At 36.4% G+C, this 26,773-nt stretch overlaps 1 protein-coding gene across 1 annotated transcript in view; it reads right to left on the bottom strand.

Moving 5' to 3' along the window:
- The window catches only part of CFAP54 (cilia and flagella associated protein 54), a 377,376-nt gene that overhangs the window by 227,811 nt on the left and 122,792 nt on the right, over positions 1-26,773 (bottom strand). The window contains exons 27-32 of the mRNA XM_015431414.4: positions 17,559-17,690; positions 15,430-15,544; positions 13,504-13,593; positions 12,381-12,507; positions 9,068-9,179; positions 8,622-8,722 (exon numbers count right to left, since the gene is read on the bottom strand). Of these exons, the coding sequence (XP_015286900.3) occupies positions 8,622-8,722; positions 9,068-9,179; positions 12,381-12,507; positions 13,504-13,593; positions 15,430-15,544; positions 17,559-17,690 (677 nt within the window). The remainder of the gene's footprint in view (positions 1-8,621; positions 8,723-9,067; positions 9,180-12,380; positions 12,508-13,503; positions 13,594-15,429; positions 15,545-17,558; positions 17,691-26,773) is intronic.

The raw sequence follows: 26,773 nt of genomic DNA, 5'->3' as shown, positions 1-26,773 counted from the left end.
TAACATTAGTTAAACTCTAGAGGAAATAAAACATCAGTTGAATATAGATGACTTCATAACTGCATATTCAATACACTCCAGAAAAAAATATACTCAAATTTTAGCTAATAGTTTGGATTTCAAGTATAATATATATTCATTTTTTAAAAATCATCCTATCAAAACTTAAAGTAGTCCAACTATTTGCATGTATAGTTGTTTATAGAACATATTGTTCCAAGCATATTTTCAATTTTTTTGTTCTGTTAGCAATGTTGCTAACCCATTGGTCCGCACCATTCCACTTGATTTATGTTGTTCACTTACATATTGTTCAGAAACTAAATCAATACACACACACATACAAGAAGAAAAGAAAGATGGATAGGAAGAAGGCAGGCAGATGTTGAAACAGAGGAGGAAACATTTGAAGAAAGGAAGGAGGACAGCTTTCTTTTATTGTGTAGTGTTTACATTATCACTCAGTTCTAAATATTTTTTAGTTTATTGATGATTTGCTTTTAATCCAAGATTTTAGGGCTTTTTGTCATTGTTTAGTTGGTTTTAGTGATGTTATTTGGTTTCCCAATAAACGTGAATCTTTTTAATAGCTGATCCTGAAAGTTAAAAATATAATTTCTAAAATGAAAATCAATCTTGTCCCCATGTGAGTAGATCAATTCTCCTCAAAAGGCCAAGATGAGTCAACAGTCAGTTGCAACTTCCTTGCTACGGAGAGTGTGATAGTTCAGGGAGATCAGCGACAGGATAGGCTTCCTCCAGGTATCTTGGCAAGGGAATGACAGACTCCAGGTGGCTCGGAACGGAATTCACAGCCAGCCCACAGAGGATACAGAATGCTTTTCCTCTATCATCTGAACAGTTCTTAACATTCAGGTGCTCCAATAACCTGATTTGTGTCTCCATGAGCAACAGGTCTGAGTACACCCACAGAGAGGGAGCTCCACAAGGACAATCAGCACAAATGCTCAGTGATGTGAAGCCACAAGAGGAAGCAGATAAACACCTGAATTAAAAAATATTTAGGAATCCTGAAACTACCTTCTATACATTCTAGCTTAAGGAAATGAGCTAGCATATTGACATTAGCAGAACCAGGATTCTCACCATTAGGGAAAAGAGTTACAATTAGAAAAAGAGAAAACTCTGGAAAGTATCCTGTGGTTTTGAAATGGAATTCCAGGCATTAGAATGAATTTATGGTTTTAGATACATATATAGAGAGACAGACAGAGACAGAGAATGCTATATTTAGATAGATATGTTTAGACAGATGATTGATAGATTTAGATAGATAAATTTACCTGAACAAATATATTTCCTAGCTCAGTCTATCAAGAGGAACTGGAAGCAAAGCCACATTAGTAGCCCTCACAACTTAGATTCTAAATACCACTTCTCACTAAAAGAAATCACTTGACTCCAGGGCTGTACAAGGTGTGTACAAGACGAACATCTTGTGGTAAGAAGTAGCTCAATGAAATGATGGAAACATGTCAAAAACTGAAGAGCTAGCCAAATCTAGAGCAATTTGAGAATCGAAATAAAGAATAATGTTAATTTGATAAAGAATATCCACAGAACAAAACCTACCACAAATACCATTCTCAATGCTAAAATGTTGAAAATATGAAAGTGTTCCCTATGAAATGGGAATCAGACAAATATGCCCACTAACATCACTTTTGTTTTAGCATTGTATTGATGGGATTAGCCAGAATAATAAGGAAGAAAAAGGAAAAGGGGAAAAGGATTAGAAAGTCAATATACAAAAATAACTCTATTTCTACATATCGTCAATAAACAAAGAGTTCTAAAAGAATCATTCCCAGTAACTTCAAAAACATACCTAGAAATTAATCAAAGCAAAGATATGTAAGATCTATGCACAGGAAGCAGAAATTACAAAGATAATTTAAAAACATATAGAACTAAATGAGAATGAAAACACTTTTAGTAAAAAATTGTAGGATGCAGGACAGGTGCAGTGGCTCATGCCTGTAATCCCAGCACTTTGAGAGGCTAAGGCAGAAGGATCACTTGGGCTCAGGAGTTCAAGATCAGTCTGGGCAACATAGCAAGGCCCTGTCTCTACAATTAAAAAATAAAATTTAGCCAGCCGTGGTGGTACATGCCTGTAGTCCTAGCTACTCAGGAGACTGAAGTAGGAGGATTGCTTAAGCCCAGGATTTTGAGGCTGCAGTGAGCTATGATGGTAGCACTGAACTCCAGCCTGGGTGACCAAAAAATAAATAGATAGATAGATAGATAGATAGATAGATAGATAGATAGATAGATAGACAGACAGATAGATAGATAGGTAGATATATACACATACATATATACACACATATATATGTATATATAAAATGATGCAGCTAAAAGATGGCTAGAAGAAAACTTAAATGTTCATGTTTTCTGGATTCAAAGCAATCCCAACCATACTTCTAGCAAGTTCTTTGTTTTAAAATTACCATTGTACAGTGTGTGTCACTTCATGACAGGGATACATTCTGAGACATGTGTTGTTAGGTGATTTTATTGTTGTTTGAACATCATAGGGTGTTCTTACACAAACCTAAATGGTATAGCCTACTACACATCTAGGCTACAAACCTCTATAGCAGACTAGGATAATAAACACTGTAGGCAATTATGACATGATGGTATTTGTACATCTAAACATAGAAAAGGTACAGTGAAAATATGATTTTATAATTGTATAGGACCACCAGTGTACATGCAGTCCATCATTGATCAAAATGTTATGCAACATGTGAATGTAATTTCAATCTTTCCTCATTAATTATTTCTCTGTTTCTCCTTCAGATTTTTAAATGTATAGAATCTTTTTGGTTAACTTTTCAAAAACTGGTTTCTATCTTAATTGCATTGAAATAAAATACGGTTCACATGATTCCAATTACTTGAAATTTCTTGAGACTTGCTTTAGAGCCAGTAGTATAAAAAAAAGATTACAGACTCAAAGAGACATAGTAATCTCAAAGAAATTGAATCCGTTGGTAAAAATGTGCAGGTATGGTGTGGTATACTACAAACACATATCTGGTACCTGTCCCCTGGTTTCTGGCACAGAGATCTTAAAACCCTTGGAATTTCCAGAGTGAAAGAAATGTGTTACTCACAGAAAGTCCCTGTGGAACATACGTAAGTCTATGCTTAGGAGGCGACTCAGGGTAGAGCCTCTAGCTAGGCTCAGGATAGAGGTTATCTTAATCATCACTAAACACATGATTAGAGGGTGAGACCTTTCAGCCCCACCCCTCCCACTGCCTGGAGGGGAGGGTGGCTGCAAGCCAGGCTATGAAAACCCTTGAACTAGGAGGTTCAGGGTGCTTCCAGGTAGGTACAACCACAAGCTAGGAGGGTGGTGCCCCCAACTCTACAGGGACAGAAGCTCCTGTGCTCAGGACCCGTCTGGACTTTGCCCTTGGTATGTACCTCCTGACCTGGCTGTTCATTTGTATCTTTTACATTAAGCTAGTAAACATGTAAGGTGTTTTTCTGAGTTTTGTGAGCTATTATAGCAAATTTTCGAACCCGAGGAGGGAATCTCTGAATTCATAGTCAGCTAGGCAGAAGTGTGGGTATCCTGGGATCACATTTGTGGCTGGCCTCTGAAGTGGTGGCAGTGTTGTGGAACCAAGCCCTTTAACTTGTGGGATGTGCTGCTAACTCTGTGTCGACAGTGTCAGCATTAAATTGTCTTTTCATACTATAATTATGCAGGATGTTATCCTAAGGAGAAATTCCATGAAGTGCATATGGGGCTGCCCGGTTGGTGCTGGAGAATTGGTTGGTGCTGGAAAACACCATATGGTTTGTGTCAGAAGTGGTATCAGCAAAAAGATACTACGCATCCTTGAACATTTACGTAATAATGCAGTTTGTTGCATGATCATATTAAAGAAAAAAATCAATGAAAAAGAAATATTAAACAAAATTCAACATAATTTATAACAAAACTCTTAGAAAATAAAAAATGGATGACAGTTTCCAAAATGTGATAAAGGATTTCATCCCAAACCCCAAAGCAAATATAGTACTTAGAAGGGAAATAATAAATATATTTTTAAAATTCATATTACAGACAAGTTTATTCTAAAATGTATATGAAATGGTACAAGAAATAGATCTTTAAATTCATGTTATAGACAAGCTTATTCTAAAATGTATATGAAATGGTACAGATCCTAGAGTAGCTAAAACAATTTTGTAAAAAAAATAAAGTGGAAAGAATCACTCTACTTGATTTTAAGGTTTACTCTATAACTACAGTAATCAAGAAAGAGAATGTGGTATTGGCAGAGGGAGGCACATAGATCAATGGAACAGAATACAGAACTCAGAAATAGATCTGCACAAATATGTCCAGCTGATTTTTTACAAAGGTACAAAAGTGATTCAATGGAGGAAGGATAGTCTTTTCAAGAAATGACATTGGAACAATTAGATATCCGCAGGTAAAAACATGAAGTTCAATCTAAACCTCACATCTTATGCAAAAAATCAACTCAAAATGAATCACAACTTAAATGGAAAACATGAAACTATAAAACTTAGCAGGGGAAAAAAAGGACCTACGATTAGGCAAAAAGTTTTGAGGTTTGCCACCAAAAGCACAACCCATTAAAGGAAAAATTGGTAAGTTGGACCTCATCAAGATTTAAAAATTGTGCTCTGCAAAAGATTCTGTGAAGAGGATGAGAAGACAAGCTACATACTGGGAAAAAGTTTTGCCAATAACATATGCAACAAAGGCCTTGTATCTAGAATATATAAAGAACTCTCAAAATTCAACAGAAAAATAAAAACAGTCCAATTAGAAAATGAGCAAAAGACATAAACAGACATTTCATTAAAGAGGATAGATAGATGGCAAGTAACCATATAAAAAGATGTTCAGCTGGGCACAGTGGCTCACGCCTGTAATCCCAACACTTTGGGAGGCTGAGGTGGGTGGATCACAAGGTCAGGAGTTCAAGACCAGCCTGACCAACATGGTGAAACCCTGTCTCTACTAAAAACACAAAAATTAGTCAAACGAGGTGGTGGTACATGCCTGTAATCCCATCTACTCAGGAAGCTGAGACAGGAGAATCACTTGAACCAGGGGGGCAGAGGTTGCAGTGAGCCGAGATTGCATCACTGCACTCCAGTCTGGGCGACAGAGCAGGACTCCATCTCAAAAAAAAAAAAAAAAAAAAAAGATGTTCACTATCATTAGCCATTAGAGAAATGCAAATTAAGGCCATGAGATATCACTACGCACCTATTTTAATAGCTAAAATTTTAAAAAACGTAATAATACTCAATGCTGGAAAGCATGAGTAGAAACTAGATCATTCATATACTGTTGATGGGAATGTAAAAATGAGGAGCCAGTCTGCAAAAGAGTGGAGGATGTCTTACAAAATTAAACATGCTTACCATTCGACCAAGCAATTGCACTCTTGGGTATTTATCACAGAAAAATGAAGATTTATGTTTATGTAAAAACTGCACATGAATGCTCATCACAGTATTATTCCTAATAGTCAAATGCTATTGGGTTGGAAACAATCAACAATCTAAATGCTCTTCAATAGGTAAATGGTAGTAAAACACGGAACATTAATGCCATGGAATACTACTAAGCAATAATAAGTGAATTCTTGGATACACACAACTTGGGTGACTCTTAAGGGAATTATGCTAAGTGACACAAAAAGTCAATCTCAAAAGGTTACATACTGTAGTGGTCATACAAATTCTACAGATTGCATAGAATACACACACAGACACACAAACACACACACATGTGCATGCAAACTTGCTGTAATCCAAATAAGGTCAGTGGATTATATCAATGTCAATTTCCTGGTTGTGATATTGTACTATAGTTGTACAGCTATCATTAGAAACTGGATGAAGGGTATATGGGATCTCTCTGTATTACTTCTTATAACTGCACATGAATCTATAATTATCTGGAAATAAAAAAGTTTTAAATACGCATCTTACAACAAGGATGTCCACAATCCACAAACGCTTTTCCTGATTAAACTCTAAGTCCTAGCCTGTAGGCTAAATATGAAAAGGAAAGAAGAGGCTGGAGCATTAGAAAGGAATAAGCAAAACATTATCTCTTCAGATTATGACTGTCCACACACACAAAAAAAACTGTATCTACAAATAAATTATCAAGTTGTTTAGAAGATCAGTATGCAAAAAAATCAATTATACACCTATACAAAGAATAGAAAAATTCAAAAATGTAATTTTAAAATAGCATTTACACTAATATCAAAAAACAGTTCCTTGATGTATCTAACAAAAGATATATAACATGGTTATGGAGAAAATCATAGAAATTTATTGAAAGGCATTAAAGACCTAAGAAAGTGATCTGTCTACTAATAGAAAAACACAACAGTGTAAAAAAAATGAATAAATAATTTTTAAAAACCTTCCTATACCAATATATACATTCAATTCTATCTTTATCAAAATCATAGTAGAGTTTTTTGTATTAATCAAAAAATCATTTCATTTTGTGGAATAATACCCAAGACTTGCATGAAGGAAAAGAATATTCTGGAGAAACTTGTTCCTCAGACAGCAAAACTCAATTTAAAGCTAGAGTAATTACAATGGTTTGATATTGACTCAGGAATAAGTTAACAGACTAATCAAACAGAGAAGAGATCCCAAAGCTACATATATGAAAACTTGCTAAGTGATAAAGTTAACAGTGACAATAGAATAGACTACTCAATAAACTCTGCTGGTCAACTGAATACCGGTTACAAAACTAAAAAAAAGAGAGTGAAGGGGACTCATCTTCTCACCATATACAAAAACAAATTAATGAAATTCCTAAATATGAAAATCAAAACTTTAAATTCACAAAGAGAATATCTTTACTACCCCCAGATTAGGAAAGAATTTCCAAAACAATAAAGGGAAACATTGATATATTTGACTCCATTAAGAATTAAAACTTTTGAATTAATTATTAAAGAACTTTAAAATGTGAACTGATGAGCCACAAACTGGGAGAAGCATTAGCATCCAAACTTATAAAACTAAAGAAGAAAACAAAAGTTTTTAAATGTGCAAAGAATACAAACAAGCAGTCCTGAGACTAGAAAAACCGTTGGGCCAAATAAAACATGAAAAGATGCCTAACCTTAGGAATCAAATAAATGAAAATTGAAACAACAACGAGGCAAAATTTCATACCACATAGTTCCACAAAAATGTGATAATAAAATCAAGCATTGGTGAAGACCTTGAATAATGGAAAATTTTCACAACATTGATAAAAATTTAAGAGCAACTTAGCAATATCTAGTAATGCTAAAATGTTCATATCTTGAAAACCACAACCCTATGTATTTACCCTACAGAAACTCTCACACATACATAAGGAGATATATACAAGAATGTCCTTTGTAACATTGTTTACAACAGTGAAAAGTTAGAATTTCAATGTTTATTTATGGGAGACTGAATAAATCATTTAAAACATTTATTATACAATGTATAATATATATTACATAATATATGCATAATAAATATATATTATTTATATTATGCATATTAAATTATGTGTGTTATTCATATTTATGTGTATGTATTATGCATACAGAAATATGCATACAATAAACACAATGCATTATACTATTACTATATAATTTATTATATGATATTTATTTAGTATATAATGAAATACCATTCAGCAGTGAAATTAAGAAAGTGGACTTATGTATAGGTGACATTTCAAAAAATCACAAACATAATATTGAGAGAAAAAAAGCAAATTTCCAAAGCAAATCAGAAAAAATTATAGCATGCATTATTTGGGGCTTATATATACATATGTGGTTGACATACGAATTCACTCATCAGCATAATAATAACGAAATTTGGGGAATTATTTCCAGAATAGAGGAAAACAGAAGTGCATACCAGGATGGGTACATGGGGATTTCAACTGTGTTTGAAAGGTTTTACATGTTAAATGGCATAGTTGTTATATTATTTTTTATACCCATATGTCATAATTTAAATAAAGAAAATGAAGGAATAATCAAAGAGATAGTAGGCAAATGCAAATAAAAACAAAGCAGAATTGGTTCTATTAATATCTATGTTGTGTAAATTAAAATCAAAATCACTAAACAGGTATAGAAAAACATTAGATCATGAAGGTAAGATATATAATGTATAAATAAAAAATTCTTATACATGTGTACTTATAAAAATAGAAACTAAACATTTTGCCATATTTTGTAATCAAGAACTTTAGGTTCACTGATAATTTACCAATTTGTTCTCCTAACCACCCTATCTAAACTATTGCCACCACCACCTTCACGTCAAGCCAAATATTCTATATTATTTCATTTACTTTACAACATTTATCAACATTTTAAACTGTCTTGTTTATTTAGGTGTTTACTTGTTTACTATGCTTTTTTCATTAGTATGTAAGTTCCTCGAAGGCAACGATTTCACCCGTCTGATCCACCAGTGTATCCCTAGTACCCAAAATAATGCCCAATACATAGTTACCCTCAAGTAAACTTTTATTGAATTAATTAATTAGTTAATACCTTTCATGTGCCACCATTTCAGAAATAGCTGGATTTTTTAAAATGAAATCTCTTAGAGTTTCCTTTTTTTTACTTCTTACTCTTTGTGACATTTCTGCACCCTTAATAGAGGAGATAAAATTTTACAAGTTAAATTCAAACTTTAAACACAGTAGTATAATTTATTCATACTCTAATGCTTATCTCTTGACATTGAAATACAGTAGTTCATACCCTCAACTAAAATTATTATCAAAGGCAACAGAAATACCCCTGTAGACAAAAAACTCTGATTATAACAATATCTACATGTTAATCTAAAAGTTGTACTGTGTAATTATAAAATTATGCTTGTTAGTATATCCTTCTGTTTCATATTATAATGAGTTTAAATGTAGCCAATCATCTCTAAATACATGAATCTCTCAATTTCATTACCTAAAATTCAAAACTCATACGAAACTTACTTTTCCAATTTCCATTACGGCAGCTTTGAACTTTAAATATTTGTTTACTTTTTTGCTCAAAGTACTCTCCTTATATTTCACTTTTATTAGTCCAAGTAGAGACTCATTCCTCCTAATAAAAAAGATAAAGTCAGTCAAAAAGACCTGCAAAAATGTGCAGAACTACCCCCAAAGTAATATGTCTTTAAAGTTTTCACTGAAATTATGCAAGAATATCCAAAATTGCTTGTGTCCTGTGCATAAATTAGACTGTGATATCTCTGTTCAGCATGAAACAGTCAGTCTCTCAAAAGAGCAAAGTGTGAATCATATCATAAAATGTGACTGTCAGCGAAGATGTTGAATAACAGAAACTTTTCACATTGATAAAAGTTTAAGAGCAACTTAGCAATATCTTAACTAAGCAATATCTTAACTAAATAACTTAACTAAGCAATAACTTAGTAAAGTTAAAATGTTCATATCTTGGCAACTACAGCCCTGTATATTTACAGAAACTCTCACATACGCATAAGGACATATGTATAAGAATGTCCTGTCCTTTGCAGCACTGTTTATAATAATAAAAAATTAGAAAGAATTTAAATGCCTATTTACAGGAGACTAAATAAATAAGTTTTAAAATGTATTATACAATGTATAGGAAGGCCGCAGTGGCTCATGCCTGTAATCCCAGCACTTTGGGAGGCCAAGGCGGGTGGATCATGAGGTCAGGAGATCGAGACCATCCTGGCTAACACAGTGAAACCCCGTCTCTACTAAAAATACAACAACAACAACAACAACAAATTAGCTGGGCGTGGTGGCGGGTGCCTGTAGTCCCAGCTACTCGACAGGCTGAGGCAGGAGAATGCCATGAACTCGGGAGGCGGAGCTTGCAGTGACCCGAGACAGCGCCACTGCACTCAACCCTGGGCAACACAGCGAGACTCCGTCTCAAAAAAAAACAAAAAATGCATTATACAATGCATAACAGAGAATATGCTGTATGTTATAATCATATAATAAAAACTCCCATAGGGCCTTCTATAGGGAAAAAGAGGAGTTGAAGGCATGATGTAGATGGAACAGAACTGGATTGAAAATGAAATAACCATGGACACTTCTTCCCTTATAACTCGGAGAATACTGTAAAAGTAATCCTAGACAAGCTTCCTTGCTTCCAACAGATTGCAATCTCTTTGGTTCTATCTTTTGCAAGCTCCCAGCCACTGCTGCCCTCTGAATACCAACAGGAACTGAGCTGATCTTTTCCCAATACTATAGTCTCTCACTGTCCCTTTATTGATACTTGCCTATTTTTCCTGAAATTTCTATTTTTTTTTAATTTATATTTCTTCATAAGCACTAGCCAGGTACAGCAAAACTGCTTAACATGATAAATGGGATCCCAAAACTTGAATAAAATATAGGGTCTTATTAATGCAAGGCTAATGAAATGCCGGGGTGAGCCTGGATAGCTAGTTCCAGGGGTTGGAACTTGACCCAAATCCATCTTGGCCCCTTCGCTCCAGTTTCGATGAAGATGATCCTAAGCCCATGGTTGTCTGGAACCCCAGTTCAGTTGTAACAATCCTAATCACCCAGTTAGTTGACATTCACTTGGGCAAAAGTTTTGCTGCCTAAATTAGAAGCCTTTGATCAATGACCGTAAGGGACTTGGGGAGCCATCCTCCACAACTCGAAGCCTAAGACTGCCTTCCATTTCCAACCAGCTAGGTCTCTTCTCTACAGCCTCTCCTCTCTCTCTCCCTCACTACCAGCGTGCTTGACCTGGTTGTTACGTTCTTCCAGAAAGAGACGGGAAGGACAGGAGGTCACATTTAGACTACAGTCTTTGCCACCATCTCAGCATTCTCCTCCAAGCACAGCAGAACCTTCATCCATTGAATAAATTAAACTCATCCACTCCTTGATCTGTTCACTGCTCTGTGGAGCTCTGACTGACCGCTTTTCATTGTGATAAATAGTATTTTAAAATTTTTATGCAAGTCAACGTTACTGAGGACTTGTTCATTGTTTTAACTATTTATACAGTCACGTGTCACTTAGTGGCAGGGATACATTCTGAGAAATACTTTGTTAGGGAATTTTGTCATTGTGTGAACATCATCGAATGTACTTATGCAAACCTAGATGGTATCATCTGCTACACATCTAGGTGATATAGTACAGCCTATAGCTCCGAGACTACAAACCCATACAGCATGTTACTATACTGAACGCTGTAGGCGGTGTTGTAACATAACAGTCAGTATTTATGTATCTAAACATATTCAAACATGGGGAAAGTACAGTATAAATACAGTATTATAATATTATACTCCTCTTCCAGAATATCTCTTATTCTTAGGTTAGATTTCCACAGCCAGCCCTCCAGATTTGCCTGCACACTGAAAGTATCTTCTGTTTTTCTTTGGAATCAAAAACATTATTCAACCCTCCTAAACATCTAATTTTAGCTGTTTTTAAAAAAATTTAATAGAACTCTAATTCTGAACAATTATGTTATTATCATGGCCTGTTTCATTTAATATAAGCCATTTCTTCTTTTATCTTTGGAAAGTATGAAGCACATATACACTCTAAGCTTCTGTTCTAATAAATGAAGTACCTATTTTAGAAAGAATATCTTTCTGTTTGTTTTTAAGGGAATGCTTCTCTTTTGCTACCATTTCAAAACCAGGTTTCATGTTACTGATGTTTACTTTTATTAAAATGGGATGGACAGATCAATGCCCACTGAAGAAAAGCCCACTCTCAGTTGGCAAAAGAAAAGTTGGATTAATTTGGCATCTCTCATAATTGGTGTGAAGCACTATCATTTTATTTGGGAGCAAAGAGAATCATTCAGGCTTAGAGAATAGGAGGGACAGTTTTAAGGTTTACTGCTTTTATTTGAGGAACTCCCTCTTCACATATACAAATGGAAACTCCAAGAAATGGCTCTATTTGTTACCACAGAAGAATTAGAAACAAGCGGGAAATGACCAAACTGGAGCCAAAACCTTGTGTGAGAAAGAACTGATGGCCTAGAGATACTATTAGCCATCCTGACTCAATAGCGAAAGACTTCATCTGTTTCCAGCTAGAGATACGAACATGCTCGATTCTCATTTGTGAGTACACTGTATATATATTTTTAGTTTTAGTTATTTCTTTACACAGACATAAGTTTTTACTATCTCTTAGGTGGTGGTTTTAGCTGTATATACTCCACTCTCTTTTTCATCTGCCTTGTATTTCTTAAAACTGACAATGATATTCGTTTTTTAAAGTTGTTAATATGTATAAAACTGATAATTGCAAGTACCTTTTCAAGAAGTCGTGGACAGGAGCTGTTACCTCTACCAAAAGGTGAAATTTTTCCTCATTCATGCATTTTAGCATAACTTGCGTAAAGAATTCCAGAAATCTTGGTTTTTGCTTAAATTTCATAACTGTAATAACAAGGAAATTCAGATACAGTTACCAATACACTCAATTATTAGTACCGAAGGGTTGCCAGTGCTAGCAGTCATTTTGTTCCAACAGGCAAGTTTATTAATCTGCTTTTTAGATTTCTCCATTTTAAAAAGTATATAGGAATAAATGTGGTGTGAACTATTGTTTTTCTAATATCAATGAATGTTTTACAGTCTATATTAAATTTATTTTCTAAATATCTCAGCACTGAGAAAGATTTCATTAAGGTCACTTCTAATGTATGACTAACTGGGGGAAAAAGTTATTGATAATTATCCTAACTAGTAATCCTAATTTTTATTATATTTCACTCTGAATTAATCAATTATGTTGCCATTTCTCATCAGCTAAACTTGAAAGTCACTAATACATTTTTCTTTTTTTTTTTTTTTTGAGACACAGTCTCACTCTCTCGCCCCAGCTGGAGTGTAGTGGCATGATCTCAGCTCAATGCAACCTCTGCCTCCCAGATTCAAGCGATTCTCCTGCTTCAGCCTCCTGAGAAGCTGGGATTACAGGTGCCCACCACCCAATGCCAGGCTAATTTTTGTATTTTTAGTAGAGACGGGGTTTCATCATGTTGCCCAGGCTGGTCTCAAACTCCTGAGCTCAGGTGATTTGCCTGCCTCGGCCTCCCAAAGTGCTGAGATTACAGGTGTAAGCTTCTGTGCCCAGCCACTAATACATTTTTCAATGCCCTAGTTTTCGTAAGCTTCATAACACCACCATTCACTACCAAAATAAGCCACCATCAAGATTCTGTCTTTCCAGACTTTAAATCAGGTACCCATTTAGGTCTCTTTCATTACTTGGCAATCAAGATTCTGCATTATTCTGAGTGGGTAAGAATTCAAAATATTCTGCCTAAAACAGGTGAAATCTTCAAGTAGACAACAGAAACAAAATCCACAGAATTAATTCTCTTTGGTGATAAATCGAGTGAACAGCATATACACATCCAGTTCACCTACCTTCTTTCACGGCACCTTTGACCGACCAATTCAAAACTACGGGATAAAGAAATATAGGGTCCTCTCCTCCTGAGAGTTCAGATGTAACATCTAAGGTTAAAAAATTCAAAAGTTGTATGTTCTGTTTAATAACCCAAAATAAAAGTTTTTTTGAGTGATTCACAATAACAATTATTTGAAAGAGATGAAAAAACAGGAAAATACTAAAGTATTTATTCTAAATTATGTGCCTTAACATAGCAATTATAGCATTACATTTTGGAAATAAAAATAATCTGATGAAATTATTTGCTTCACTCTTCCCCCTAAAAGCTAAGGGGTCCACCACCAAATAGGTAAAGAGTTTTCAAGGCATGATTCTCTCTTCTTCAACAGCTGTCATATATCAGCAAACCCAAGACTCAGAAATCTACCAATTATATTTACTCCATTTTAGCAAAACTATCTTTAAAAGGCAGTAAAGTATAACACAGCCTGGAGCCAGACTGGCTGGGTTCAAATTCTAACTACGACAACTTTTTAGTTATGAAACCTTAGAAAGTTATTTAGCTTCTCTGTGCCTCAGTTTCCTTATCTTTATAATGAAGACAATAATAGTACCTTCCTCATATGGTTCTTATATACAGGTTGCATGAGTTTTAATGTGTATATTTTATAAAAATAGTATATTTTGTAAAATAGTAACTGGCACACAGAAAACACTGTACAAAACTATCATTTTATTATTGTTATTGAATTTACTATTCTTTTTCTAACCATTAGACCACCAGGGAGAATTTACTATTCAGCTAGTTATAGCCCATTGTGCTTCTTGGTAAAATATTTTTGCTGATATTATGAAAATAAGTAATTAACATTTCTAGAACACTGTATATTTTAAGGAATTATACTTTATATAGTAATAAGATGATTACAGCTTTCCCAAAGCTAGGTTAACCAATTATGGGAATAATCAAATACTTAGTTCAATTCATAAATCCATGCTTGAAACAGGCATGGAACATATTAAAAGAGAGAGATCCAAGTCAGCGAAGCCCACAAGACAGAACTGAGGCACACAGTAGGAGAGGTGAGGTAGGGACATGGAATTCTACAAGTGTAACCTCATCCCCAAAGGCCATGGGGCAAAAGTAGAGCCTCATACTTGGTTTAAGGCTCAAATTTGGACACTCTCTTGTTCTAGAAGATTTGAAATACCTGCTTTTTAAAAATGTGACAATACTAATCATCACCAGAAACTAACTCAATTTCCCAAGTAGCCTTCTAGGCTGCAAACTCCAAAATACCAATCATTGCATTAACACATTGGTTTATTATGAAATCACTACAGTACAATGACCTAAAATTAAACTAATCTTTCACTCTGCTTTCTACTCTGGAAGGCATTGGTTCAAACCACTTACACATTAACACTCACACTATTCCTTTATTTCTCAGTCGCACTTTTTACTTCAAAGCAGTGATTTTTGTGCCACCATAACCCCCTCCCACTCTCCCACCAAGGATACCCAGATGGCTGTCACAATTAGGGGGTGGTGTGCTGTGCTTCTGTGAGTAGAGGCCAGGGAGGCTACTCAATATCATACAGTGCCAAGGACAGTCCCCACAACAAAGAACTACCTGGCCCCAAATGATAATAGTGTCGAGGTTGAGAAAACCTGCTTTAGAGTCAGAAGACACAGGCTCAAGTCCAAGTCAGCTATGTAATCCTATGTAAATCACTTAATCTTTATGAGCCACATCTGTAAAAAGTGGTTAGCAATCCGTTATTAACAGGGTATTGTTAGGATTAATGATATAAAAGCACTGTGTAAACCTTAAAGGGTTTACCAAATGCTAATCTCATCTTAATCCTTTGAACAAAATTTTTTCTCGTTTTAAAAAACTTAATGCTAAACGGAGGTATACAGAAAAAAAAATGATTACATTGCTTTGTCAGTTTGAGTAGGTGTGTTTCCAACAAGGCCAGCTGTTCATTTATCTTTTCAGGCAATAGTATCTGCTGTGGCTTCTTAGTCTTTAAAGACTTCTTAGAAGAATCCTAGAAACATTGGTTAAATGTCAAAATGTACTTTAACGTGTTGCGACAACTGTCATTTTCAAACAACATTCTTTAAATTCTGTTTTCATACTTTCATACTTGGTAGATAAAACTATGATCCACATAACAATATTAATTAATAACAATGAATAATAACAGTTATTGTGCTCTAATTAAATGTAGACATAGTACTGTGTTTCATGGAGATTGACCAAAATACTGCTTCTTTTCCCTCTCCCTTTCTCCCAGTAACTTTCACCTACCTAGCCAGCCCCCTCCAAAACCTGCATTCTCAAAGCAGCTGAGGATATGTCTCTAAAAATCTTGAAAAGACAATTCCCAGCCTGCCCTCAGAAATGTACCCCTTTATTCTTTTTTCCCTTTCTTTTTCCCAGAAGGAGCTTCTTTACAACTAAGCTAATTGCCTTTGCTACTTTGCCTTTCATTGAAACATAAGGAGATCAGTAATTAGTGGATTAAGAATTGGCCTGTCTGCGCACTCAGGCTCACTACCAGGTTTTTTCTGTCTAAGCCTGAGAACTGACCTGTTAATGTCTCTTGTTCAAAAAAAAACCTTCCAAGCCCCTTCAGGTTTAAAGGAATCTTGAGTAGCTCTAATAATTTCTGACTCCTATAAATTAACAATCTCTACAATCTTAGATGAAAGAATCACAACCTTCTGCTGGACTATAAGCTTCAAGGAGAGAGGCATGAGGCCTGTCCTACCATGATGTGGAAGGCCCTGAGTCAAGGCCTGGGTGACATAAAAAGGCTGATGGACTCTGAGAGTAGACACTGCATGGCACAAAAACAAACAACCAACCCTCAAATTGCTTCCAGCTTAATCAAAAATCCCTCTAGACAAAACATCCTCCCAACTAGAAAAAAAAAAAAGTATTATACCTTAAAAAGTCATCCAGTAAAACAGTGGTGATTTTTAAAAGATTTTTTGGGCAAACAAATGCTTACTTGGAAATTCAACATATCACAGAGATAGAAATGGAGCTTACTCTAAGTGAGACAAAGTCAGGGATGAGAGCCTCTACCTCCACCCAAGCCATGGAAGGGACTTCAAGTAATTCCTAGTACCCTCAGAAACCCAATGAACTGGCCAGGCACGATGGCTCATGCCCGTAATCCCAGAACTTTGGGAGGCCAAGGTGGGAAGATCACCTGAGGTCAGGAGTTCAAGACGAGCCCGGCCAACATGGTGAAACCTCATCTCTACTAAAAATACAAAAATTAGCCAGGTGTGGTGGCACATGCCTATAATCCTAGCTACTCGGAGGCTGAGGCAGAAGAATCACATGAACCCAGGAGGCAGAGGCTGCGTGAGCCAAGATTGCACCACTGCACTCCAGCTTAGACTATAGAGTGAGACTGTCAAAAAAAAAGAGAAGAAAAGAAAGGAAGAAAGAAAGGAAAGAAAGCAACCCAGTGAACTAAGTAACATTTCAAAACTTGATCTACAAAAATATGTAACTACATAGTTTCAAGGAAAGGCAATAAGCATAAGCTCTTGTAAGACTCATGCTTGGAAGGCAGATATTAAAAGTTCATCTCAAAAATTAGCAGTCTCATAAAGAAGAGAATATAGGTGTCACAGTGAGTTTCAGAAATCTACTTTGAACACAAAGTAAAAAAATGCTGACATGTATTTGCTACATTCCATGATCCACCCAGAACAGTAAAATCTTAGATTTGGAAGAGACTTTAGAGAGCTTTTAAGTCCAATGTCCAACTGGGTGTAAGAAGCTCTCTATCATCACCTAACTGATGGTTGGGACTGGTGATGGGGACTATTCAGTATGCTAGCAGAGATTCCTTTTTCATTTTCTTGACCATAACAACAACAAAAATAAAACCCAAAAGCTCTTTACTATAATACTTTACTTATATGTAAATATAACAAGTGTAAAACTTATCAATTTTCTAATATGCTTAATAATACTACATTAACCCTAAAAGATGCAAACTAAACATAGGTTTAAAAATGAGAAACAGAAACAGTTACCTCCTCTGGCATTTCTTCTTGTTCATTACTACCATCAAACAGAGACTTGCATCCCGGTGTGATGTCCAACATTTTTTTCCCATAATTTATAATCATTACTGCCAGGTCATATTCCCTCCACGAACGAAGAATCTAATTTAAAATATTTATTAATTATCTCTGTTGGGCATTCTTGTCTATTTTCAAGTATAATGGATCATTTTTCATAAATTCAAAAGCCCCATAGAGTTTTCAGTCTAAGAATCCCCCTTTTATTGTTAAGAAATCTGTAAGTTCACCTCCAGATCGTATTAACACATTGAGTGCAATTAAAGATGCATAATTCAACTATTTTAAGTAAAGGACTAATAACGGGATCTCATCAATAATAAACTTCCCATATCTCTGGGCCATATAGCCATATACCTTCTGATACAGTGAGTTAACTATTGAGAAAACAATTCCTTTCAAAAAATCCATATTTAAAAAGTCATTTGTAAAGGCCACATCACCACCACTTCTTATATTGAGTTGCTTTCTATGGGAAATAGCACAATTACTGACCTCATGATGTCTTAAGCATTTACATCACTAAGTGATTTATAAGACATTCTGCTAGAAGGCTAGGCTAGATACAAGCTGTTTTTGGCAGATTCCCCATCAACCCTAGGGGAAGTGTGCACTGTAGTCATAAGGGGAAGAGGCCTATTTAGCCTCTCTCACATCCCCTAATACCAGTTCTTTGGCCTTATCTATTCTGGCCCTTACCTACCTTTCTAAAGTAACCTTCCACTACTCATCTCCTTGATGAGATATTTTAATCTTACAAAATATTGAGCCAGTTATAAAATCTGACAGTCACCATTGTGTTATAGGACTTCATGTCTTCCCACAGCTGAGCCATTTCCCAGAACAGCTTTCTGCACCTTGTTTATACAGCTTCACCTTGCCATTAAAACCTTGGCTCTAGCATCAACTTCAGGAAAGCTGCCCTGGTCAGCAATCTGATTTACATATATTCTGCTGTAGGGAAGGGTCAAAGAAGGGGACACACTCATTGTGAGCCCCTTAGAGCAACTGGGGTATAAATAAGTTTGTGTGAATTTGTTATATGCAGATATATTCTGTTGAGTATGTTAGTATTTAAGACAAGTGTATTAGTTTGTTCTCACACTTATAATAAAGACATACCCAAGACAGGGTAATTTATAAAGGAAAGAGGTTTAATTGACTCACAATTTCACAGGGCTGGGGAGGCCTCACAATCACGGCTGAAGGTGAATGAGGGGCAAAGTCACGTCTTACATGGTGGCAAGCAAGAGGGCCTGTGTAAGGGAACTCCCCTTTATAAAACCATCAGATCTCATGAGACTTATTCACTATCACGAGAACAGCACGGTACAGAACCGCCCCCATAATTCAATTACTTCCCACCAAGTCCCTCCTACGACATGTGGGAATTATGGGAGCTACAATTCAAGATGAGATTTGGGTGGGGAGACAGCCAAACCATATCAATAAATAACAACTGTTACTTCTCATGGAGGGAAGGGATATATAAAGTGGCTGAACAATAACGAGTGGCTACTTAGACCTGAGAAGCCCTATCTAATGCTAAGAACAGGAACACGTTTCTTTGGGACCAGGGCAAAGGCACTAAACTAATAGTGACTGTGGAACAGAGTGTGGGAAAGAAAGTGCCAAAACAAATTTTGTGAGTTTTTAAAAAATTTTTATTTGTTTACTTATTTTATATTTTGTAGAGGCAGGGTCTCTCAAAGTGCTGGGATTACAGGCATGAGTCACCACGTCCAGCCAAAATAAATTTTGAATGGGCAGGTAGGGTTAGGTCATGCAAAACCTTGAATGCTCAGCAAAACAGTCAAATCTCATTATGAAATGTATATGAGAGGGAGAAAGTTTTGCTATAAGGAAATAGAATTGAGCTAAGTTTTGCTATAAGAAAACAGAAACGAGTCTGCTCTCCATTCTACTTAATTTTGCCTTCTGACATATTTAGGTCCTAAGCTTACAGATAACTGGACAATCTTTTCCCCTTCTTTTAATATGCTAGTAGAAAATAATAAATGATAAAGAATTTTTTCCAACCAAAGGAAAAACAGAGGACCAATTCTATTTAACATACCAAATGATGAACAGACACAGAGTATGCCAGATGTTTAGAGCAACAATTTTTAAATCATGCAAAAGTAATGACATATTGAAGATGATGAATCTCACAAGTAGCATGTTAGAAAAAAATACGGATGCTTAAAGAAGAAAGACTCAACCATCTGAAAAGATTACCAATTTTTAAAACAGAACAGAGAAAAGAAACACAGCCGTTTGACTAATCAGGTTTTACATGTCCTAAGAGAAAATCTAACATTCTTTATATCAAATGAACAACTGAAATCTGGGATTCAGGGTTAGTCCAGGATCCTGGAACTGTAGGCTAGACTGGAGAAAGCTTCTAGAATGGCAATTCTCAACATATTAGGGACTAAAGCAAGTCAAATATCAAAATCCTGACATTAATATATTATTTGTTTTTGAATGTTCAGAACACATTCAGGCTGGTCGCAGTGGCTCATGCCTGTAATCCCAGCACTTTGGGAAGTGGAGGCAGGTGGATTGCATGAGCTCAGAAGTTGGAAAACAGCCTGAGCAACATGGCAAAACCCCATCGCTACAAAAAATACAAAAATTAGCCGGTGTGGTGGCACGTGGCTGTAGTCCCAGCTACTCAGAGGCTGATACGCAAGGATTGCTTGAGCCAGGGAGGTTGAGGCTGCAGTGAGCTGAGATCATGCCTGATCTGTGTCCCAGAAACAAACAAACAAACAAACATTCAGGGTCATTTCTACAGTAACATCACTTGGATTTCAATGATTCCCCAAATGGGAGAACAAGGGTGTGGGGGTCCTGGCCAGCAAGTCAGGAAATGCACAGAGCCAGCTAGAAGGCTGGTGTGTGCTAAGAGAGAAAATTCATCCAAAGCTGAGAAAGGCAGCATGTGAATTCCAGGACATCAACCTCCACTGGGCCCCAAATGCTGGTTGGAAGCCCAGTTTATTCTAGGTCAGCATTCTCTCCCATCTTCTTCAGTGGCTGGCCCAAACCAACCTATTCTCAAATCTTTGAAAACCACCCTTACCCATCACCTCCTAACTGTCAGCAAATGACCTTGCTTCCTGTCCACAGAGAAAATGTAAGCGAAGTAGCTTATCTCCCATCCACAAACCCATCATCACACATCTGTAACTACAACCACCCTTCCCTCTTTGAGAGAAAAGAAGCCAATCTCCTATCCAGACTAACCCCTCCCACACGTGCTAGGATCCCACGGCCTCATGCCTTCAGGGATCCTGCTCTAGTCCTCACACCACCTCTCTCAAGTCTTCATCCTTTCCCTTTCCTGGTCCTTCCTCATCAATATTTCAATATTTTGGAGTACCTGGATAAGCTGAATTGGTTTCTTTGGATTGTTTTTAGCAGAAGTTGCCACTGGCAAGATGCAAGTCACAAGCTGCCTTGAAATACAGTTTCTTTCTTTCTTCTGGAAGACATTGCAGTAACCACTGCTAGTTACTTAAACGTAAATACTTGTGTTCAGTGCCCTGGAAAGAGAGTGTAACGTGGCCTTCCCTTATTTGAAAAAGATACCCCCTCCCCTGGAAATACTCACTGATAGAAGAGCTTTTTGGGGGTCGGAGTAGGCCAAGCAGATAAATATATTCTTTTTTTTTTTTTTTCTTGAGACAGAATCTTGCTCTGTCGCCCAGGCTGGAGTGCAGTGGCATAATCTTGGCTCACTGCAAGTTCCACCTCCCGGGTTCACGCCATTCTCCTGCCTCAGCCTCCCGAGTAGCTGCAAATACAGGCGCCTACCACCTCGCCCAGCTAATTTTTTGTATTTTTAGTAGAGATGGGGTTTCACTGTGTTAGCCAGGATGGTCTCGATCTCCTGACCTCATGATGCGCCCACCTTGGCCTCCCAAAATGCTGGGATTACAGAGCCACTGTGCCCGCCCCACAGATAAATATATTCTAAAGAAAAGTAATCTTGGAAGATAGACTTTGGGCCCAGCATAACACAAATTAATGTGTGTGTGATTGTAACACTGGAGAAAGAAAAGGGTGCTTTGGATTGCATGGGACCCCCGCTTTCAATGGTGTCACCATGTGACAATGACAGAACTAACAGCAGCAGGAATGTTCTTGAGGTTGGGAGGGGTTAGGAATGCCAGAATAGCTTTAGACTAATCAAACTCTTCAGTTATTCCTCTTGCCTAGTATTTGGAAGAAGGATTGGCCTCTTGGACTAAGTGCACTCTTGAAATTGTTAGAAAATTCTCTTCCCTTCTCACTCTATGCACTGTCCCCTGGTGGTGGCATCTATTTCTACTGCTTCAGTTGCAGTCCTGATACTAACAACTTCTTTGTCTTTACACACATGTTGCATCTCCCGAGCTCCAGCCTGATAGGTCCTGTTATATAAAGGTCACCTCTTTGGATACCCTATCGACTCCAAAATTCAATCTGTTCAAAACTCATTACCTTCTCCCCCTTCACCACACACAGTTACTCCTCATGCAGGGTTCAATGAGTAGTGTTATATTCACCCAACTGCCCAGGCCAGGTAGCTGAATATTACTGCTGCCTCTTCCCTCTCCCTCCTTTATTCTTATCTATTAGAGTTTCAGATTCTCAATTCTATCTCATAAATAACTCGTGAATCCTTTCCATTCTCTCTACCTCCACTTTTTCCATACCGGTTTAGTTTATCTTCTCTCATCTTTGAACTCATCTCTGCCTCAGGTCTTATCTCCTCTAATTGTTAGCTGTTGTACAACAATAACAATTTCTTTTTTCTAAAATACAGATCTCCTTATGTCATTCCTGGGTGTGAAACCCTTCAATGGTGCCTCCCTGACCTCACAAGATGGCCATTTATCACCTGGTACCTGTCCATTGCTCAACCTTTTAAGGTAACTGAAATATTGCATTATGTCCTCCATAATAAAAGATAAATTTGATTATTTTCCCAAATTCTAAAATTGTTTCATATTTTCTAACCGATTACTCCCTGGAGTGATCAACGTTAATAATCCTATGCCTTCATATATTTTCCCAACCTAATATTTGCCTTTGAGCTTTGCTTATAGTGTCTCGCTATAAAAATGTTTTAATCATCTTGTAATCTAATTATCTATCTTTTTCTGTTTATCTTTTGAATTTTGTGGCTTATCAAGGAAAGTGTCCCCTGACTCCAAGGCCATATAAATATCCTTAAATCCATCTAGACTTCATTTTGTTTATGGTATGAGATAAGGTTCTGGCTTTGTTTACTTTCAGATGAACAGTCAAGTTATACCAGCACCTTTCATTAAATAAACTATTATAACACACTATCATTTTCTCAGTGAATCAAATTGCTATCTTTGTCATATATTAATTTATTCTGTAGACTTGGGGGCCATTCCTGGACTTTCTATTCTATTGCACTGAACTGTTTGCCCATTACTCTGTGACATCATTTTTTTATTAAAGTGACCTTATGGCAAACTTTAATATCTACTGAGAACTTTTAAATTAATCAGCTTCAGAGAAACTCAATTAGAATTCTAATTAGAACTGTATTAAATTTAAATATTATTTTAGGAAGGATCTGCACTTCTGTGACAATAAGTCTACCTGTTCAGGAACTTGGTGTGGCCTGTCCTATGTTCAGATCTTATTTTGTGTCCCTCAGTAAGATCCCACAGTTCTTTTAGATTCTTTAACATTTTGTTAAATTTTAAATATTGTGTATTATAAGTGGTATATTTTACCCTCTCCATTTCTAATTATTGCTAGTATTTTTAAAAGCCTATCATTTTGTAAGTGTATTATATAGAATCACTTTACACATTCTCCTTGTAATCCTAGTAATTTTTTACCAGATCTTCATGGGGTTTTGAGACCAGTACAATTACAGATAAATTATACTTTTCTAATATTACAAAATTATTTTCTATCCTTATCTAGAACATGAGAAAGAACCTCTAAAAACACTGAATCTCACTGTTAGGAGTTAGCATCTATTTCCTGTGGCTAATTTTTAAAGAAATGACTCCAGAAATTTGCCATTCAGTATGATATTTGCTGTAAAATGTTGGTAAATGTCTTTGTCATTATTCAATAGCTTCTTTCCTTTCCTAATTTATTAGAAATTTTATTAGGAAAGGTTACTAAGTGTTATCAAATGCCTTTGTGGCATTTTTCATATAATCTTATTTGTCTCCTTAACCTTGCTATTGCAAAAAAATCAAGTTTTGTTTTAATTCTTGGCAATGAGACTGTCCTAAGACCAGAAAGTGACCAAATGCCATTCAGGAGCAGAGAAGGGTGATCTGACAGAACAGATTTGAAGGACACTACATAATGACTCTCTTTGTTCTGATTAATATTTTGGGCCCTGAACTCTGCTTTTTCTGATATGAAAATTGCCACTCCTCCTTTAATTTGTTTGCATTTTCCCAGTACCATTGTCTATCCATTTATTTTTTCAAGCATTGTTTGTCATTGTGTTTTAGGACTGTTTCTTGAAATAGTATACATTTGAACCTAGCTTTTTAGCCTATCTGGTAATTTCTGTCTTCTGAATTCATTCAACTGAACTGAAATGATCAATATACTTAATTATATTCCTTCCATCTTATATATTCTCTTTTTCCTTCCTACTTTTGCTGAAAATTAGCCATTTTTCCTCCCTGTCAGTTTTTCCTGTTCCTGTTTTCTCTCTCATTCTTCCCAGTTCATGTTTTCTTCCTGTCAATTTAGAAGTCCTACTGTGCAGCTGGGCATGGTGGCTCACGCCTGTAATCCCAGCAGTTTGGAAGGGTGTGGCCAGTAGATGGCCTGAGGTCAGAAGTTCGAGACCAGCCTGGACCACATGGTGAAACCCAGTCTCTACTAAAAATACAAAAATTAGCCAGACATAGGGTGCATGCCTGTAACCCCAGCTACTCAGGAGGCTGAGGCATGAGAATTACTTGAACTGGAGAGGCAGAGGTTGCAGTGAGCTGAGATTGAGGCACTGCACTCCAGCCTGGGTGATAGAGTGAGACTCTGCCTCAAAAAAGAAAAAAAAGAAAAAAAAAAAAACAGAAGTCCTACTATGCTATAAAGTTCTGCTCATGGTTACATATTTCTCTGAGTCACCTTTAAATACGTATATAGACACATTTATATTCTATCAAAAAATAATTTTATGTGTGTGTGTGTGTGTATATATATATGCATATATAAAACACACAACCATGCACCAAAAATCTTTGCCTGCTCATACCTCCCCTTATACCAAACAGATGGAAGTTTTAGTTCTAGGTTACTAACAAATTTTTCTTTCAAGGATGACTCTTCTCTTTAAAGAATCCCTACTTAGCATTTATATTACAAAGTCCTAGTCACATCATTATTATCTATTTAATTTTAATAATACATATATTGCAAGATTCATTGCTCCCATTATTCCTCTCCTTTTTGTCTTTCCCTGTCTTGGGATTTCTGTTCTGAATCAATTGTCATTTGATAGAGTATTTTCTCAAGTGTTTTCCTCAGATAAGTACATGGGCAGAATACTTTTTAAATGCCCGCACTTCTGAAAATGTTTATTTTGCCCTGACAAATGAATGATATCTTTCCTGGTTATTAATTTTTGGACCTCGGTCTTTTCCCCTCAGGATTCTACAAATGTTGTTCCAGTGTTTTAACCTCTGGCATCGCTGATTGAAAAAAAAAAAAAAAAAGTCTGAAGCTAATTGATTCTCTTTCCATTGCAAATAAATGTTCTTTGGGTCTCAAAACTTTTAAGATTTGTCCTTATCCTTTGACTTCAGGGATTTTACCCACATGTACTTCCATGTGTATTCTTACATTAATCCTGCCTGGGACTCAGGAAGCCTATTCCTTCTCCATTTGCTTTTCTTTCCTACCTCCAGACTTCTTTGGTTTTCATGTTATGACTTCTGGATCTGCCTTCTCAATTTATTTACCACCTCTAGGTAATTCTGTACTATGTTGGAGGGGGTATTTCTTGAGCTTTCAGATTTGACTCAAGGAATACCATAACCATACTCTTCATCTATTTGATTTTTTCCAATCAAAAATCAAATTCATTTGTTCAGTAACAGAAGGGTTTTTTGTTTGTTTTCTTTTAGATCACATGATTGTATCTCCTTAAAAGTTTTCTCTGCCTTTTTTTAAACCAACTCTTCTCTAGTCTTTTTCCAACATGGTGAGAGTAAAAACACAATGATTTTGGTGTCTGGCTTGCCCTTTTTGCCTTGGAGTACTGAGTCTCCTTCAGTGAGTAATTGCTTTTTCCTTCCTGCTAATGGCTTATGTTCCCTCAGCATCTATACAGACCAGGTCATAGCAGTCTCTCCAGCACTGGTAAGTCAGTGACCAACAGAACGAATATTATTTCCTGCTATTGAGGTCAGGCCATGAACAGACGGCAAATAATGGCTTCTTTGCTAAGGTGGAGGGTAGAAGGCTCTCTGTTGCCAGACCTCCACAGAAGCAAGCTTACATCCTAACTAAAGCAATGGATCAAATGAGCTCACCTACACAGCGTTCTTCCAGATCTCTGGTCAAATCGCAAAGGTCCTATGAGAACCACATAAAACAGGCAGGCAGATATGGACCTTCTTTGAGGGAATCACTGGATTCTGTCAACGAAAGCCTTTAAGGAACCACACAATGCTGGTCTTTGAGCCAAGCAACGAGAACAAACAAGCCGACCTCTCTGCCTCTTGTCCCTTAGTTCCTTCTCGTTTCCAGGGTGAATGAGGTCCCATAAAAAGCCTTTTACTCAGATATTCTGGCCTAAGATACCCCCTCCAGCCTTTACCAACTGGCCTGCTCAGGCTACTATAATCTGCCAAAATAAAAATCAAAAAAGAGAAAAGTCAGGGATGTGTGATTAAGCTGCCATCTATTCAAAATTACTCATCTCTTTACCTTAAAACAAATAGCCTTCCTGCAAGCCTTTGAGCTACGATAAATACTTTCAAGTATTTCTTCTCATTAAAGCCTAAATAAATTTTGTTAACTATTTTGTTTTCCAATATTTTTGTAACAAATGCAAAACACGTGGGAATACAGTGATTCTGTTTACAAACAACACTAAGCACAACTATGGCTCTATAGACCTCTTACAATAACTCTCAAGTCAACAGGTTGGGAAT

Source organism: Macaca fascicularis, chromosome 11 (genome assembly GCF_037993035.2).
Source record: "Macaca fascicularis isolate 582-1 chromosome 11, T2T-MFA8v1.1".
Taxonomy (NCBI): domain Eukaryota; kingdom Metazoa; phylum Chordata; class Mammalia; order Primates; family Cercopithecidae; genus Macaca; species Macaca fascicularis.
This window is presented reverse-complemented; position numbering and strand designations above follow the sequence as displayed.